Source organism: Choristoneura fumiferana, chromosome 4 (assembly GCF_025370935.1).
Source record: "Choristoneura fumiferana chromosome 4, NRCan_CFum_1, whole genome shotgun sequence".
Classification (NCBI taxonomy): Eukaryota; Metazoa; Arthropoda; class Insecta; order Lepidoptera; family Tortricidae; genus Choristoneura; species Choristoneura fumiferana.
Genome location: NC_133475.1, coordinates 18037128 through 18053449, shown reverse-complemented (window position 1 = coordinate 18053449; position 16322 = coordinate 18037128). Strand labels below are relative to the sequence as shown.

Here is a 16322-nt window from a genome sequence, read left to right as displayed (position 1 = left end):
CTCTACTCAAGAGATCCCAATAATGTGACATGACTGCTGGAAATTTAAGTTACATACATAACAGAGTTCCAGACAGTAGTCTGTACAGTAAGAGTACAGTAGAGTAGTAGTACCTACTAAACTTGTTTTTTCCTTTTCACTCACACACAAAATTTCATAATTTTTTTTTCAAATTTTTTTTGGCTTTTTTTTTTTGTTGACACTAGGTTTTCACTAATTATAATATTGGAAAATTGTGTTGCATAAATCCTACCAATATTATAAATATGTGAGTTTGTGAGTGAGTATGTTTGTTACTTCTTCACGCTGAAACAGCTGGACGGATTTGGATGAAATTTCACAAAAACTTAGTTTAGAAACTGGATTAAAACATAGGATACTTTTATCCCGATATTCCCATGGGATAGGGATAAAATCTTGAAATAACAACTGCTGGGCTTAGAGTCATGAAATTTAGTATGTATATAGCTGGATATCTGAAATAACACATAGGCTACTTTTTATCCCGATTTCCACGTCTAGGGATAAATCTTGAAATAACAACCGCGGTTTAGAGTCATGATATTTGGCATGGGTGTTTTAATTTAACATCAATGAAAACCACAATGTAATTTTAGGGAATTCCCACGAGAATTTAATAAAATCCTGGAATTTCAATTCAACTGCTGTATCTAACTATCTGCTGTTTTGCAGGTGGTAGGACCTTATGCAAGGTCCGCCCGGATTGCTACCACCATCTTGCTCGCTAATCCTGCCGTGAAGCAGCAGTGCTTGCACTGATGTGTTTCGGCATGGAGAGTAAGACAGCCGGTGAAATTTACTGGCACTGTTGAATACCACCGGCCATTTAGGCTAGAGAGAGGAACAAAAGATAAATATACATACATAATGTACAGTCAACGTCATAAATAAGTGATCACTTTTGTACCATCAGCCAAATATGTGGTCTACCACCCTAAAGTTGATAATCGTTTGCATGTCATAAAACAATAATGCCAAATAGACATGTCTGTCAACTTGAAAGTTCGACTTTAGCAACATATTCATATTGATTGAACTTGTAAACAAACTTGTCAGATAGTGATATTTGACGAGTACGGAAACTGACAGTTATTAATTTCTAATGCATGTTGGTACTGACTTAAGTTTGTTAACTTTTAAGGAGATGGACTCACGAGCCTGATTCTTCTTGAAGGTTTCGAGGCCGGTGGGCGGAGCAGTTTCTTGCAGATGAACAAGTAGTTGGTCATGAACGGCACGAGCTTGCCGAGCTGGTAGCTGATGCACGACTCGTGGAACCAGCGCGAGCACGACGCGCACAGCAGCTCCACTATATTCAGGTTCCTGTCTTTGCCGCTGTGGACACAAACGTTGCTCAATATGGAAGCAGAAACATTATTATTATAGTATTATCAGGGTCTATTCTGAAAAGCACACACTTGTAGGCACGCGCTCCGTATAAATTTTCGTATGCAGACTCTTTTCTATCGAGGGCAAAAAAAAAACATCGTGAGTTGAACTTAGAACACAAACTACTTGTTGTCTGTTTGCACTCGATTGAGATGGTGAGATATGATATGAATCTAAATTACCAGTAGCATGCTCCTTGAGAGTCGCCTGAAGATTTGTTTGTTTTGTTTTTATCACAGTTATCTGCCGGCTTCTGAGATTCTGCATGCTTGCTCTGTCCGCTACTGGTGATATCTGATTCGGTTGACTTTTTTGTCTCTTCGGATGACATTTTGAACACTAACTACAGTATCACCACTAGCATGGTTAATAATAACTAACAATAATTCTAAATTCGCTTCAAAGCCCTACAATAAAAAAAACAAAGCTTATCAAAAAATATTCTTACAAGCGGGTGCGATTAATGCACGGCCTGTACTATAATTGTCGATTTTTTTTTTTTTTTTTTTTTTGTAATTTTATGGCCTGGTTTACTAGACCTTTAAGCCAAGTCTTTATTTTCATGTTGTCATATCAGTTATTTGCTCATTGGTAACACCATTTATTAAACGTCACGTAAGTCATTCACTTCACAACTTTTTATTTTTCACATCAGAGGCACTGTAATGTCAAAGTTCTTTGAAAGTATTTTTATATATTTAAAGATAGGTATAAAACAGTCCACATTTTTCAACAAATCACTGAGGCGGCGGGAGGGGTCGTTAGCTGATGATAACACTTTAACTTCACTAGCCAGGATTAACCTATCCAAAGAGTATGCCGGACAGGAAAAAATCAAATGGTCTATATCGCCGATACCCCGCAGTTCTTGCATTTTATTATTATGTACAATTCCAGTCTGGTCAGATGTGCAGGTGTCTTAGTATGGCCAAAACGAAGACGATTGATTGTGGTGATAAAATCACGGCTGGGTGACTTGAGCTTATCATACCATGGTTTGACTGGTAAGTCTTGCTGAATGCTTCCATACCATTTCCCTTGACTTCCTGATCCTTCTTCCAAAATTCTTGCCACAATTTTTGTATGTCATGTTTAATGGCGGCATAACAATCAGTAACCGGAATATTTACAATTAATGACACATCTATCGCATTGATTCCATCATATGCAGCCTTATCAGCTATTTCATTGCCTGTTATTCCTTTATGTGACGGTATCCACATAAAAGAAATTTCCAATCCTTTTCTTCTATAATTGTTAATGATTTCTCTTATTTTAAAAATCATGTATGATGTTTTAAAAATGAACTTTAAAGCTTTCCAGAGATTTAATTAGACTTAAAGAGTCAGTAAGAATCAAAAATTTATGGTAACTATTAGTAAATGCAATTAACTTGAGTGCTTCTAAAACAGCATATGCCTCCGCAGTAAATATACTACAATTACTATTCAGAACAAAGCTTTGAACAAATTTATTTTGAGGGTTATAAACAGCACTACGAACATAATTTTCTCCCTTACTGCCATCTGTATAAAGTTTGTAGTAATCTTCATTTCACTTAAAAATTCTAACATATCCTGATTAGAGGTGATGGAAGCCCTAATTACTGAAACTTGAGGGAATAAAAACTGAATGAATGTGAATAACATGGCCAAGGTGATATTGCATACAATGATGGGAATTTCTTCCTCATTTCCAGCAGGATGCGAGAGACTTTGGGAGCCTGGCCATTGAGAAGATCGGCACCTGTAGTCATAGGATCATGGCAGTCTAATTCACAAGGTATTATTTTTTTAAATTATATTTTGATTGTTTGAAGCTAATAGCTTCACACTATGTCTTTCTGCCAGTAGTAATCTTCTCAATACAAGAGGCATGATTGTTGTTTCAACCTCCATTGCTCTAATGGGAGTTGAGCAGAAAGCTCCTGAAATCACCCTCAAAGCCTTATTCTGAATAATGTCTAGTCTATGTACATAATTACTATCTAAGTAAGCTAAACAACTATAGTCAAAATGGCTTCTAACTATTGCTTTATACAAAATTGAAAGTATCTTTGGGTCTGCCCCCAAGATACTCCTGCTAGACACCTCATAATATTTAGCCCTTTTGTGGAGTTTTGAGATATATATTTAATATGTTTTCAAAAGTTAAGTTATTCTCAATAACTATGCCTAAAATTTATGATGGTTAACTTGGGAAATTACTTCATTATTGAATATAATATTATTAGAAGGAGAGTCCTTACTAAAAATCATAGAACTGCTTTTTGTTGGATTAATTTGTAGGTGTAATCTGTTATGGTAAAATAAATGTAGTTCCTTAAGAGCGTAGTTAATTTTATAGATGGCTATGTCTACATCATTATTGACACTATATAGTACAAGGTCATCAGCAAACTGTAAAATATTTACAAAATCTGTATTTACATATTTACAAATCTCACTAGTATACAAATTATATAGCAAAGGTGACAGAATTGCACCTTGCATAGTGCCTTTAGACACAGATCTTGGGCCATGTATTATATTATTATGTTTCACATATAATGTTCGGTTAACTAGAAATTCATGCACCCACTTGGCAAGTAACCCCGGTATTCCCAAGTTAGTTAACACCTTAACTAATATTCCAGGATGAACATTATCAAATGCTCCTTTGACATCCAAAAAAACACATGCAACACTAACATTACTATTTTTTGCATATTTCAGATCTGTTATAAGGGATAAGAAGCTGTCTGCGCAGCTCCTACCTCGTCTGAATCCATATTGCACATGCGGAATAATGCTATTTGATTCAACAAACCAGTCGAGGCGACATTTTACCATATTTTCAAAAAACTTTACCAATGCATGATGACAAGGAAATAGGCCGATATGAATCAGCACAATCTGGGGACTTATCTGGTTTGAGAACTGGAATCACGCACTGGGTTTTCCACGGCTGAGGAATTATTTGTTTTGACCATAGTGCATTGAATATATCTAATAAAATATCTTGTACAGTTGAATCCAAGCTTTTAATTAGTATGTAGGGAAAATCGTCTAAACCAGGGCTTGTATTTTTACGAGATTGAAGGCTTAGTAAAAATTCATTTCTTGAGAAAGGTTCTAACAGAAACTTGGATTTCTCATTATTATTATTAAGATTAAAGTATACATCTAGATTGTCGAAACTAACTGTGCTGTCCTCTGACAACTATATCTAAAAAGGATGCGATAAACTCATCGTGTATGATTTGTTTTTACTTTTATTCATACCTTTAAACATTTTAATGTAATTCCAAATAACGCTTATTGGTGTAGTTCTATTAAAATTGTCGCAAAGTCTTTGCCAGCCATTCTTTTTTTCCTCAGCAATAGTCCTTTTTTTAATAGCATCAATTTTTTTGTAATGTATGTAATTTTCAATAGTAGGAGTAGCTCTGTAGCACTTTAAAGCCTCATAAGAGTTGACAACACTCTGTTCACATTTATCATTCCACCAGGGTGCCGGAGGTTTACTTCGAAAAGTTGAAGTTTTAGTAAATTTAGGTATGCATTCTTGCTTAAGTGTGTTGAGTCGAATACAAAACTGATTATATGATTCCAAAGGGTTCTCATTGTCCACAGTCAAATCGTTAAACATATCAATTGATAATTTTTTAAACTTTTCCCAGTCTGCCTTGTTATACAAAAACTTGTCAACAGGAGGGTTTATTTGATATCTGTCTATTGAGAGTGTTATGTCTGTTATAGTTGGGAAATGATAACTTCCCATGTTGTCATCATGTACTGACCACTCACAAAGAGGGGCAATACAAGGACTGATTAGACTAACGTCTATAGCAGAAGGATTGCGATTAGGATAATTAAGAGTTGTAAAGCTGCCATCATTTAATATACATAAATTACACTCGTCAATCATGTCGAACAATTGTTGGCCACGACCCTTAGTGGAAACGCAGCCGAAAGCTATGTGGTGAGCATTAAAGTCTCCTGCTACAAAAATGGGTTTAGGTAGGTCATTTATTAATTTCCGTAAATTATTAATACGCATAAGGCCTCCAGTTGGTGGACAATAGACACATAATATTGACATATTACCACTTTCAACAGACAGCGATAAAGCAATTGCTTGAATGTCCTCATAAAAATCAGTTTGTAATAATTTACACTTAAAAAATGATTTTATCAGGATGGCTACACCTCCATGTTCATTTTTCGCATTTTTATAAAATATATTGTAACCAGGAATGTTAAAAGTTTGATTTTCTTTAAGCCATGTTTCATTCAGTAGGCAGATATCTATATTATTTTCTTTTAAAAACTTAATAATTAAAGGTTTTTTGTTTTTAACACTTTGAATATTATGAAGAGCGATTCTTAACTGTGAATTATGAGAACTAGAATCCATTTAAGATAAATTTTAAAAAGCATCTCTTTAATTGTTGTGGTAGTAACGGGAGTGTCATCAGCATTATTAGCCAATTGGATTAATGTACGAACAATAGCCATAGTCAGATCATTATTACCTAATAGCTGAGTTTTAACATCAGCAACAGAAGTGACTTTCGTTTGGTTCTGTGTCTTATTTACAGTGGTATATAAAGGCTTATTTACATCCGAATTTACATTTTGTACAGTTTGCTGAGTAGTTTTTAACGGGGGAAGTCCACAGCGTTTTTGGTATTTACAATAGAAGAGTAAGTAATTTTACTCTTTTTCCATCATTTTTTGCATTTTTATTGGGCAAGTCCTTGAAATAGCCATATGTGGCCCGCTGCAATTTACGCAAGAAAGCTCGTTTGGTTTATCGCATTCTTTATAGTGATGATCACCAGCACAACAACTGCAGCGCTGTTTGCCGCTGCAGATCTTGGCCGAGTGATTAAACTTAAAACATCTGTAACATTGCTGCAGAGGAGGAATATAATCGAATACCCTGTACGAGAACAGGTCATATTGAACATTGTCAGGCAATGAATTTGACAGAAACGTAATGCTCACAGTTTGCAAAGGCACTCGTTCTTGACCTACCTTTTTCGAAAAACGTCTGACTGAAATTATTTCATATATCGACGACAGCTTGGAGTACAAGTCCTTGTTAGAAATGTTCACTGGAACAAATCGAATAATTCCTGTTTTTTCAATATGAGCTGCGGGGATGAAAGCTCGCATGCCATTTTTTTCCAGAAAAGCCGTGTTGTTAATAAAGTTGTTGGCCGTGTTAAATTGTTTAAATACCACCACAATCTTACTAGCATTTATTCTGCGAATAGCCACTACACCTTTGATTCCATTTGAGAATATGTGGTTCAAATAAATTGGGCTTTTGTTTCCTAGTCTTTCGTTCGTACTAGATTCGACGAATACTTTAAATTCCGTGGAAGCCGAGTTTTCCGGATAGAGTCTCTTATAATCAGGTTTGTGATAAGGTAAGTAAAGATTGTCCTCACCGCCTCCACCACTTTTCTTTTCACTGTCCATTGTCCTGCTCCGTTTTGTGCCGGGGGCGAGGGGATCGCCACCCCGCCCTCGTTACCCACCATTTTTAAATACTCCACTTAATATTAGATATTTACAGACAAATAAAAACACTAAAACACAAATATATACAATATTATGAATTTTCTTTTCAAAAAATTCAAGTTTGACGCCCTTTCGTTTCAAATTCCCGCCTATAATTGTCGACTCGGAAACCCAGTGTTGCCAACCCATGCCCAATTTTACCGCCAAGTATTTTTCAAAATCTCCCTAAAAACCCTAAATATTTTTTTTTTATGCAGTTCAAATCAAGATTCTAATTTTTTAAAGTATTGTAGTGCCTAAGGCCTAACCGTTGCAATTTATCACAACTGACAGAGACGCACGCAGCTATGAAAAGATAGAAAGGTATGTCTTTTAAAAACTATACTGGCATTTCGTTTTCTGTCGAAATCGATTTTTGTAAAAATATAAACTCATAAAAATAAAACACATTCATATTGAAATTGTAATTTTATTGAAAATAAAAATTAACCGGCAACGAAAGTGTTAGGTTAGGAGTTAGTGCTTGAAATAATTAACATACAATATTGGTTGGTCGTCGCAGTTGTATCGTGCCATCTCTCTCACTGACCTGTTTATTCACTATTTGAGTGAGAGGGACGAACCGTACGATGTGAAGTTTGAACGAAAGGCTTTGTAATACATGCGTGATATTTGTTCGTTTCGTTTCCTGCATTCCGTTCTATGCACGAGACACAGGTACGCAGGCTTTTGTTCTATTTAATTGCAGGTATTGTCAGGAACCCCTAAAAATACCCCTAAACATTTTTACCCTACCCTAAATTTAGGGTAAAACCCCTAAGTTGTCACACAACTGCGGAAACCCCGGAATGAATGAAATGACCGACAAATGTACGTACATTCCGGGGCATTGGTGTAGTTAATGTACGACTTGTCTAGTTTTCGAGTTTCGTAGTAGCCTTGCTGACACATAACTATTTAATACAAGAGCGAGAGGCCAGAGGGATTTGCACGACACGAACTTCGAGTTTCGAGTTTATAGTAGCCCTGCTGCTGTCCGCCGTATACTACGAAGTTGCAAAACTCGATCTTCGTATGTTGCCAACCCGCTGTCGCTTAGGTAATTTAATAAGCGAGTGAAAGGGACAGTGCCAAACAAACTTCGAGTTTTCGTAATAGCCCCTCTGTCTGGAAATACCGAATTACCCGACCCTGTTTTTTGTGAAACGTCTACTAGACATGGGTAATCTCAACTCCGCGAAGTGATCTGACTCACTAGATCCAGCTCCGGTGTCGGTACCCGAATCCGCTTATTGAATCCGACTCCTTTATTGACTCCGGTTCTTTCGAGCGATTATTAATTTATCTATGGCCGATCCGCTCCGGCTCGGTTCGGTCGGTCGGTGTCGGTACGGTACTGCGGTGCCCCACCCGCTGACTGAACTGAAGTACAAGAACCGACCACCAACCAAACATAAGATAATAAGATCCAAGTCCAAGATCCGATCCGCAGGGCTACTATGAAACTCCAAAATCGAAGTTCGTGTCGTGCGGTCCCTCTGACACTTATACTATTTAATACGAGAGTGAGAGGGACGGTACGATACGAACTTCGAGTTTCGTAGTAGCCCTGCCGATCCGATCCGAGCCGAGCGAGAGCGAAAGCAGGCGGACGGAGCGAGTCAGTGTGAGTGAGCGTGACGGCGATCACGAGCGAGGCGAGTAGACATGGTAATCTCAACTCCGCGAAGTGATCTGACTCACTAGATCCAGCTCCGGTGTCGGTACCGAATCCGCTTATTGAATCCGACTCCTTTATTGACTCCGGTTCTTTCGAGCGATTATTAATTTATCTATGGCCGATCCGCCCCGGCTCGGTTCGGTCGGTCGGTGTCGTACGGTATACTGCGGTGCCCTACCCGCTGACTGAACTGAAGTACAGATTCGTGAGAGAGAGAAAGATTCGTTCGTTACTCAGAACAATTAACTTTAGTTTACTGCTTTTGTTATTGTTCTGAGGTTCGTTAGTCCAAGTCCGAGTACCGAACCGAACCGACCAACCAAATATAGATAATAAGATCCAAGTCCAAGATCCGATCCGCAGGGCTACTGCTACTACTACGAACCGAAACCGAACCGAACCGACCAACCAAACAGATAATAAGATCCAAGTCCAAGATCCGATCCGCAGGGCTACTACGAAACTCCAAAATCGAAGTTCGTGTCGTGCGGTCCCTCTGACACTTATACTATTTAATACGAGAGCGAGAGGGACGGTACGATACGAACTTCGAGTTTCGTAGTAGCCCTGCCGATCCGATCCGAGCCGAGCGAGAGCGAAAGCAGGCGGACGGAGCGAGTCAGTGTGAGTGAGCGTGACGGCGATCACGAGCGAGGCGAGCCGCTCGATCCAGTCGGAGTTAGTAACTCCGGAGTCAATAAGATTTGAAAGGAGTCATTAAGGGATTCGGATCCGCTTGAGGATCTGACTCTTTTGAATCTTCAGATCCGGATTTACCCACCTCTACGTCTACTCATAGGTAACGCCCTCGCCCATTGAAACTGACATGAGATTCTATGGGCGACTATACCAAAAACAAAGTCGGTATTTCCGTATCGGTATTATCGGGCCGGGAAAGAGTTCACCTTGTCTAATCTGCAGGGCTACTATGAAACACGAAACTCAAAGTTCGTGTCGTGCGGTCTCTCTCGCTCTTCGTATAAATAGTTAAGTTAGACATGGGTAATCTCAACTCCGCGAAGTGATCTGACTCACTAGATCCAGCTCCGGTATCGGTACCGAATCCGCTTATTGAATCCGACTCCTTTATTGACTCCGGTCTTTCGAGCGATTATTAATTTATCTATGGCCGATCCGCCCCGGCTCGGTTCGGTCGGTCGTGTCGGTACGGTACTGCGGTGCCCTACCCGCTGACTGAACTGAAGTACAGATTCGTGAGAGAGAGAAAGATTCGTTCGTTACTCAGAACAATTAACTTAGTTTACTGCTTTTGTTATTGTTCTGAGGTTCGTTAGTCCAAGTCCGAGTACCGAACCGAACCGACCAACCAAACATAGATAATAAGATCCAAGTCCAAGATCCGATCCGCAGGGCTACTACGAACCGAACCGAACCGAACCGACCAACCAAACAGATAATAAGATCCAAGTCCAAGATCCGATCCGCAGGGCTACTACGAAACTCCAAAATCGAAGTTCGTGTCGTGCGGTCCCTCTGACACTTATACTATTTAATACGAGAGCGAGAGGGACGGTACGATACGAACTTCGAGTTTCGTAGTAGCCCTGCCGATCCGATCCGAGCCGAGCGAGAGCGAAAACAGGCGGACGGAGCGAGTCAGTGTGAGTGAGCGTGACGGCGATCATGAGCGAGGCGAGCCGCTCGATCCAGTCGGAGTTAGTAACTCCGGAGTCAATAAATTTGAAAGGAGTCATTAAGGGATTCGGATCCGCTTGAGGTTCTGACTCTTTTGAATCTTCAGATCCGGATTTACCCACCTCTAGTTTAAGTGTCAGAGGGACCGCACGACACGAATGAGTTTCGTTTTAGCCCTGCTGTCACTGTCACACACAACTGTCTTAGTCTCACTGTCTGACAGTCTGGACTCCGTCCGTCCGTCAGGTTAATAAATATGTATTGTGAAGAAGAGATGTGAGTGAAGTGAATGTGGTGGTGGCATGTCTAAAATCGTAATTCGCAACGAGGGTTTATGTTTAGAAAGAACTTAGTGGTACTAAACTTTTGAGTGTAAATTCAGTAATTTAGGAACTTCCATAATTGGTACTGTAGGTATCTTTAGGCAAGTGTTGTACTTGTCACAATATTTTATACGGCAACCGGCGTCACCGGCAATTTAGTATTTTCAGTTAAATACCTGCGTTTTTTATACAATCTCTTCCTTTTTCTTTTCCCCTTTGAAGTGCCGTTTGTAGAGTCCGGTTCGGACTAAAGCCCCCCTTATGCAAGAACTTGCATGCAACTTTCACTGCACTGCGGTATTTGTTTTGTCACTAAATTCATTGGCCCTCAATAGTCTGCGATGTACTTACTAATGCAAATTGTATGCAAGTTCTTGAATGGTCTAAATGGGGCTTTAGTTAGTAATTTAGTTGATTATTAAATATTTTAGTTAAGTAGGTACTAAAAAGTAAATAGACGAGATTTTATCCAGGAACTCATAAAGAGTTATAAGTTCAAATTGCTGACATGTATAGTGGGCATATTTGCAAGCTTTTTACTTACTTCAACTTAATAAATATATTTTATTTCAGTTATTTTGATCCACTTCCAGTTATCACTATGACTGCTAAATTTGGTGTACCTATGTACATGTAGTATACTTGGGTTCGTTGATAATTAGTGATTGTTATCAACATGTACTTTTTGTAGCAAAGGGTATGGTTGACAGAAAAAACAAATACATTAGAATATTCACTTTTGTTCTTAACTATACAATAAATACTTACCTTCTTAGGATTACACCTCTTCTTCTTTCCTTTTAAAATATGGCTTTTCTGTCTCAATTAATAGGACAATTTCGTTAGTGTCAAAGTAAACTCTCTTTGAGAGGGACGTTGTACGGTGGTTGTAGTTTATGCAACTTGATAGTAAAATTCCAGAAACCATGTGGACACAACTTGCGCATTAAAAAATGTCACACAAGAGAAATATAGAATTTTGTGATCACTGTTCACTGTTAAGGTTAATCGCCGCATAAAACATTATCAAAGTTATACTTCAACTACCAAAGAAACAGAAATAGCAAAATTAAATATTGTTCATGTTCGAATGCTACAAATCGAATCACCTTTACAGTACGAAACCTTTTTATTTATGTCAAATTAGTGTCAAATGACATTAATTTCTGTCATAAAAATACAACTATAGTTGAAAATCTAACTACATAACACAAAGTGTTTATTGTAACCTAAGTAATCCAATGCACATCGTATCTCTAGAGTTGATTTTCAAGTATTTCAAGTGGAGTCCTAATAAAGTGCACATGATCACAATATATTTACATTCACAATATGGATTTGACACAATACAATACCTGGATTTTATAATGACGGACGAAGGCACGCAATGTGTTATTTGCAATATCAATTTCAAAAGGAAAAAAGACAATAATAAGTTTATTTTAAACTAAAAAATGTCCTGAAGAAAAACCTCAGTTACAGAACTGAAAAAGTTGTGTAGCAGCTGATAGAAGGCAAAGAGGTGGATATGCCGGAGGGCGTCAATAAAAATTTCGAGCAATATTTAAAGAACTTAAATTACCTTTCTGTGACTTCTGTTAAAGTAGAAAGGTCATTAGTTGTTTAAAATGGATTTTTTCTAATCAACGTGAACAACTGATAGCCAAATCTATTGAACAAAATTTAATCATTTATTCAGTATAATTTGGATAAATTATTAGGTTATAAATAAGTTTGTATATAAATCTCATAATTTGTGAATTATAATACATAAAGTTTAAAATATTTCTTTTTTTGACAACCATACTTTGCCACAAAAAGTGCACGTTGATAATAATCACTGTTGATAATGCAAGTATGCTCAACGAAATATAGTCCTTTACACAGGCACACATACACACAGTTTTTTTGTACAGTTGTAGTTTTTTAATAAAAATATAATTTTGAACAAAAACTTATATACTGCCACTATCGTGTGACTTCTATCAATAATACAACAATATGAAGTAAAGATATTATTAATTTGTTCATCCAATCAAATCGAAATATCTCTAGGGAGTTCTGTTCCAGAACTTTTAGTAGGTAATCTTTATTTTTTGTTTTCAGCTCATGTCACCGAACGATCTGTAGAAAAGTAATGGATCACATACCAGATCTGTCAGCATTTCAGGGGGTGATGTTGTCGGCCGACAACCACTACTCTTTTGCCAAATTGAAGTCCAAAGGAGGTGAGCCCCGTCGTCGCTATAAATGTAAATATTGGCTCAAATCGAGTAACATTACGTAAACGTGCGTGATATTTCAGGGAACGAGGAAAAAATCAAATACATACTAGATAAAGTATTCAACTTCCTCAAAGAAAAAGATTACATCACAGACAACGGATTGGTGGAAGAGAGATGCGCGGATTACGAAAAGCTGGCGCTGTATCTGGTGCTGAACGCGGACCTCCCGGAGCTGGCCCGCATGACGGAGCTGGGCGCCCTCGGCGCGCGCGTCTGGACGCTGCCCACGCTGCCCGGCGCGCTGCTGGCCGAGCTGCTCTGGGGGCTGCGCATGGGACGCTTCCTGCGGCGGGCCGTCGCCTTCAGCGAGCCGCGCCTGGCGCTGCAGCTGGCCGACGCCTGCGTGGCGCATCTGCGGTACATGGACCCGCGCGCCCACCTGGAGCGGCCGGCGCTGCTGGCCGGCGCCCTGTACCGGCTGCTGTGCCGGATGCCGTTCGCGCGCGCGCTGCCGCCCGCCGCGCCGGCCGCCGCCGCCGCCGCCCTCCGCGCCTGCCTCGCGCGCCTCCGCGCCGCGCCCGCCGACGACCGGGTGCGCGACGACCGGCACAGGTTCCTCGCCCGGACGCTCACCGTGGCGCTCCGCCTGCTGGAGGACTGCCTGTCCCGCTTCGCCGCCGTCGAGCGGCTCGAGGACGTAGAGTTCGCGGACGTGTACCGGGCCACGCACGACCCCGACGGGCCCGCGCCGGAGCCGCTCTCGTTCGAGGTGCGTGCCTGCCCCGACCACACGATCCTGGAGTGCCTCCGCGCGTGCAACGGCTTCTTGCTGGACGACTGCGCGGCGCTCGTCATGGAGGTCAGCGTCGACGCGTTCTGCGCCTGGGCCGAGTGCGGGGAGGAGGCCGGCCGCACCGCGCAGCGGGCCGTGGGCGAGCTGGCCCACCGCGTGCGGGCCCTCCCCGCCCTCGCCGGCCACGCGCTGCGCGACATGCTGGCGCAGATCGAGAGGGCGCCGCCCGCCATCGAGGACCTCGTCGCCGCCGCCGGGGCGGACACCGTCGCGGAGAGGATCGGCGCCGGCGGGCCGGACGGGGCCGCCTGGCTCGCCGCGCTGCTGGAGCGGGACGACCTGTGCCGCCGTCCGGAGCTGCTCGGGGTGCTCGGGAGCGCCGCGGCCCTCGGCGCGCTGGACGACGACCGGAGCGAGCGACTGTTCGAGAGGCTCGTTCGTCGTCTGCGGGACGACATCGACGGGTCGGACGCTAACCTCCTGAAGACGCTGGCGATCGAAGCGTTCCGGCGCTGCGGCGACTCCGCCAAGGACAGGATCCTGGCCGAACAGTTCCGGGAGCGTCTCCACGATGAACTCGAGACGGCGGAATTCGAGGAGGCGGCGGTCGACACTTTCAACAGGCTCGTCGGCGAGGGCGGCGAGGGCGGCGCCGGGCCGGGGACGCGCTCGCCATTTTCCTGCAGAATCCGCAGCGGACGCTGACGAGAGCGTTCCGGGTGGCCGGGGAGGGCGCCGCGCAGGCCGCGCTCATGGTGCGGCTCGTGGAGCGGCTCGGGGAGTGCCGCGGCCGGCGCTACAAGGGGGACGCCGCGCCGGCCCTCGAGCGCGCCGCCGCCCGCGCGCTGACGAGGCGGACGAGGCCGGGGCCGAGGGAGAGGCGCGGCGCGAGCGGCTGGCGCGCTTCGTGGGGGAGCTGGCGCGGCGAGGGCTGCTGGCGCGGGCGGCCGTGCTGGCGCTGGCGCTGCCGCGGCTGCGGGGGGCGCGCGCGAGCTGGCGCAGGGGGCGCGGCTGGTGCGGGGGGCGGGGCAGGACCCGGCCCCGCGGCCCCGCTGCTGGCCGCGCTGGCGCAGGCGCTGGACGCGGCGCGCGCCGCCCGCGCCGCGCTGGACCCCGCCGCCCCGCCCGCGCTGGACCTGCTGCTGGCGCTGCAGGCCGACCTGCTGGACGCCTGCTGCGACCGCCTCCCCGGTGAGTGGGACCGGATACTGTCTCGTTTATTGATATAAGAAGAGCTTCTGATATAAATTTGTAAAAAAAAACTCGTAAAAAAACGTAAGACCTGTCGTATTAATAGAAAACCCTGAAATAGTTCGAAAGCTATTTGTGTAACAGAACGCGCCGGTACCAGTGAATAACATTGACCACGAAGACCGGCTCATTTAATTTGGTGTGCCGCAGGGGAGTGTACTGGACCGATATTATTCAGTCGATGGCGAATATTCATTACCGACTTCGAATATTTGCAAGTGCGTTTTAGTCGCTGATGAATGATGCAGCAGTGTTCAATTTTGTCGAAAAAACATGGGATACGGCAGCGGGTCGAACGGTCCGAGATAACAGATATGATGAATTTGTTCGTTCGGGTTGTACTATTATCTATTCTGTGGTTCCGGCCTCTTTTCTTACGGAACTCTAAGAACTGTGCATGTTTAGCTCTCGTCCAGTTGCTTAAAAGTGCGTCATGCGTGACGCGAATGCGAATGTAATGCGTGAATGATCGCGTCGTCCTCCGGCAGACTGTTGAGACTTATATACCTTTTGTAACCACCCTAGTATGTACACGTACACAGTTGTACAATAATGTTTATTTTCTCAAAAATGACCGTAAAAGTTGACATTATTCTTTACCTATCAGAATGTGAAGTGCATAGTTTATGGTCAGCGAAAAATTAAAAAGTTAAAAATATTGCAGGCGCGCTAGCTCGACAATAATGAATTAGCGCGCCTGCAATCAGTCACATTTTTTTGTTTTTAAGTTAAAAAGCCATGGAAATGTTGGCACAAGTCGTATAGAGCCAAGTCTAATGCGGGGTATCAGATATTTTGTTGGAACTCCGGACTTTTTCTATTGGGTCTAAAATAGCTTGTGGTGTTTTCGGTGGAAAATACACCTGTAGTTTATTTTTAATGAAAAAAGGCGGGAAAGCATTAGAAAAATATTGGAATAAAATTAAATTTTATATTATATTTTGAGAAAAAGTTAATTCTATTTCAGAATTATTCACCATTTTTGAGAAAAGCTTTATATTAGTCTCGGCTGGAATAGCAATTGCTGGCTTCGTATTAGTTAAACGGACTCGCAAGTTCGTCCGTTTAATACTCATACTCAGCCAGCAATTGCCTGCTTCCAGGCCACGACAATAATCTACTATTGTATTTCAGACAAAGAGCGACAGTGGCTGCGAGAGTGGTTGCAGCGCGTGGCGCCGCTCACGCGCTGGCACTTCGCGCGCCTGTGGCCGTCCGCCCCCGCCGCCCCCGCCGCCGCCGCCCCCCGCCCCCGCCCCCGCCCGCCCCCGCCCCCGCCCCCCCCCGCCGCCGCCGCCGCCCCCCCCGCCGCCGCCGCCCCGCCCCCGCCCCCGCCCCCGCCCCCGCCCCCGCCCCCGCCCCCGCCCCCGCCCCGCCGCCGCCGCCGCCCCCGCCCCCGCCGCCGCCCCCGCCCCCGCCCCCGCCGCCCCC

The 16322-nt window shown here is 43.3% G+C and overlaps 1 protein-coding gene and 1 long non-coding RNA gene across 2 annotated transcripts; both read left to right on the top strand.

Moving 5' to 3' along the window:
• Window positions 1-2312: 2312 nt before the first annotated feature.
• LOC141427091 (uncharacterized) lies at window positions 2313-4423 on the top strand. Its single transcript, XR_012451304.1, has 3 exons — window positions 2313-2414; window positions 3110-3192; window positions 4125-4423. It is a non-coding gene; the product is annotated as an uncharacterized lncRNA (long non-coding RNA).
• Window positions 4424-10568: 6145 nt separating this feature from the next.
• LOC141427089 (uncharacterized) lies at window positions 10569-14642 on the top strand. The gene is made up of 3 exons (XM_074086323.1): window positions 10569-10575; window positions 12729-12850; window positions 12928-14642. Exons 2-3 carry the CDS (start codon window positions 12760-12762, stop codon window positions 14343-14345), a joined length of 1509 nt encoding a protein of 502 aa, XP_073942424.1. The 5' UTR covers window positions 10569-10575; window positions 12729-12759; the 3' UTR covers window positions 14346-14642.
• Window positions 14643-16322: the final 1680 nt, after the last annotated feature.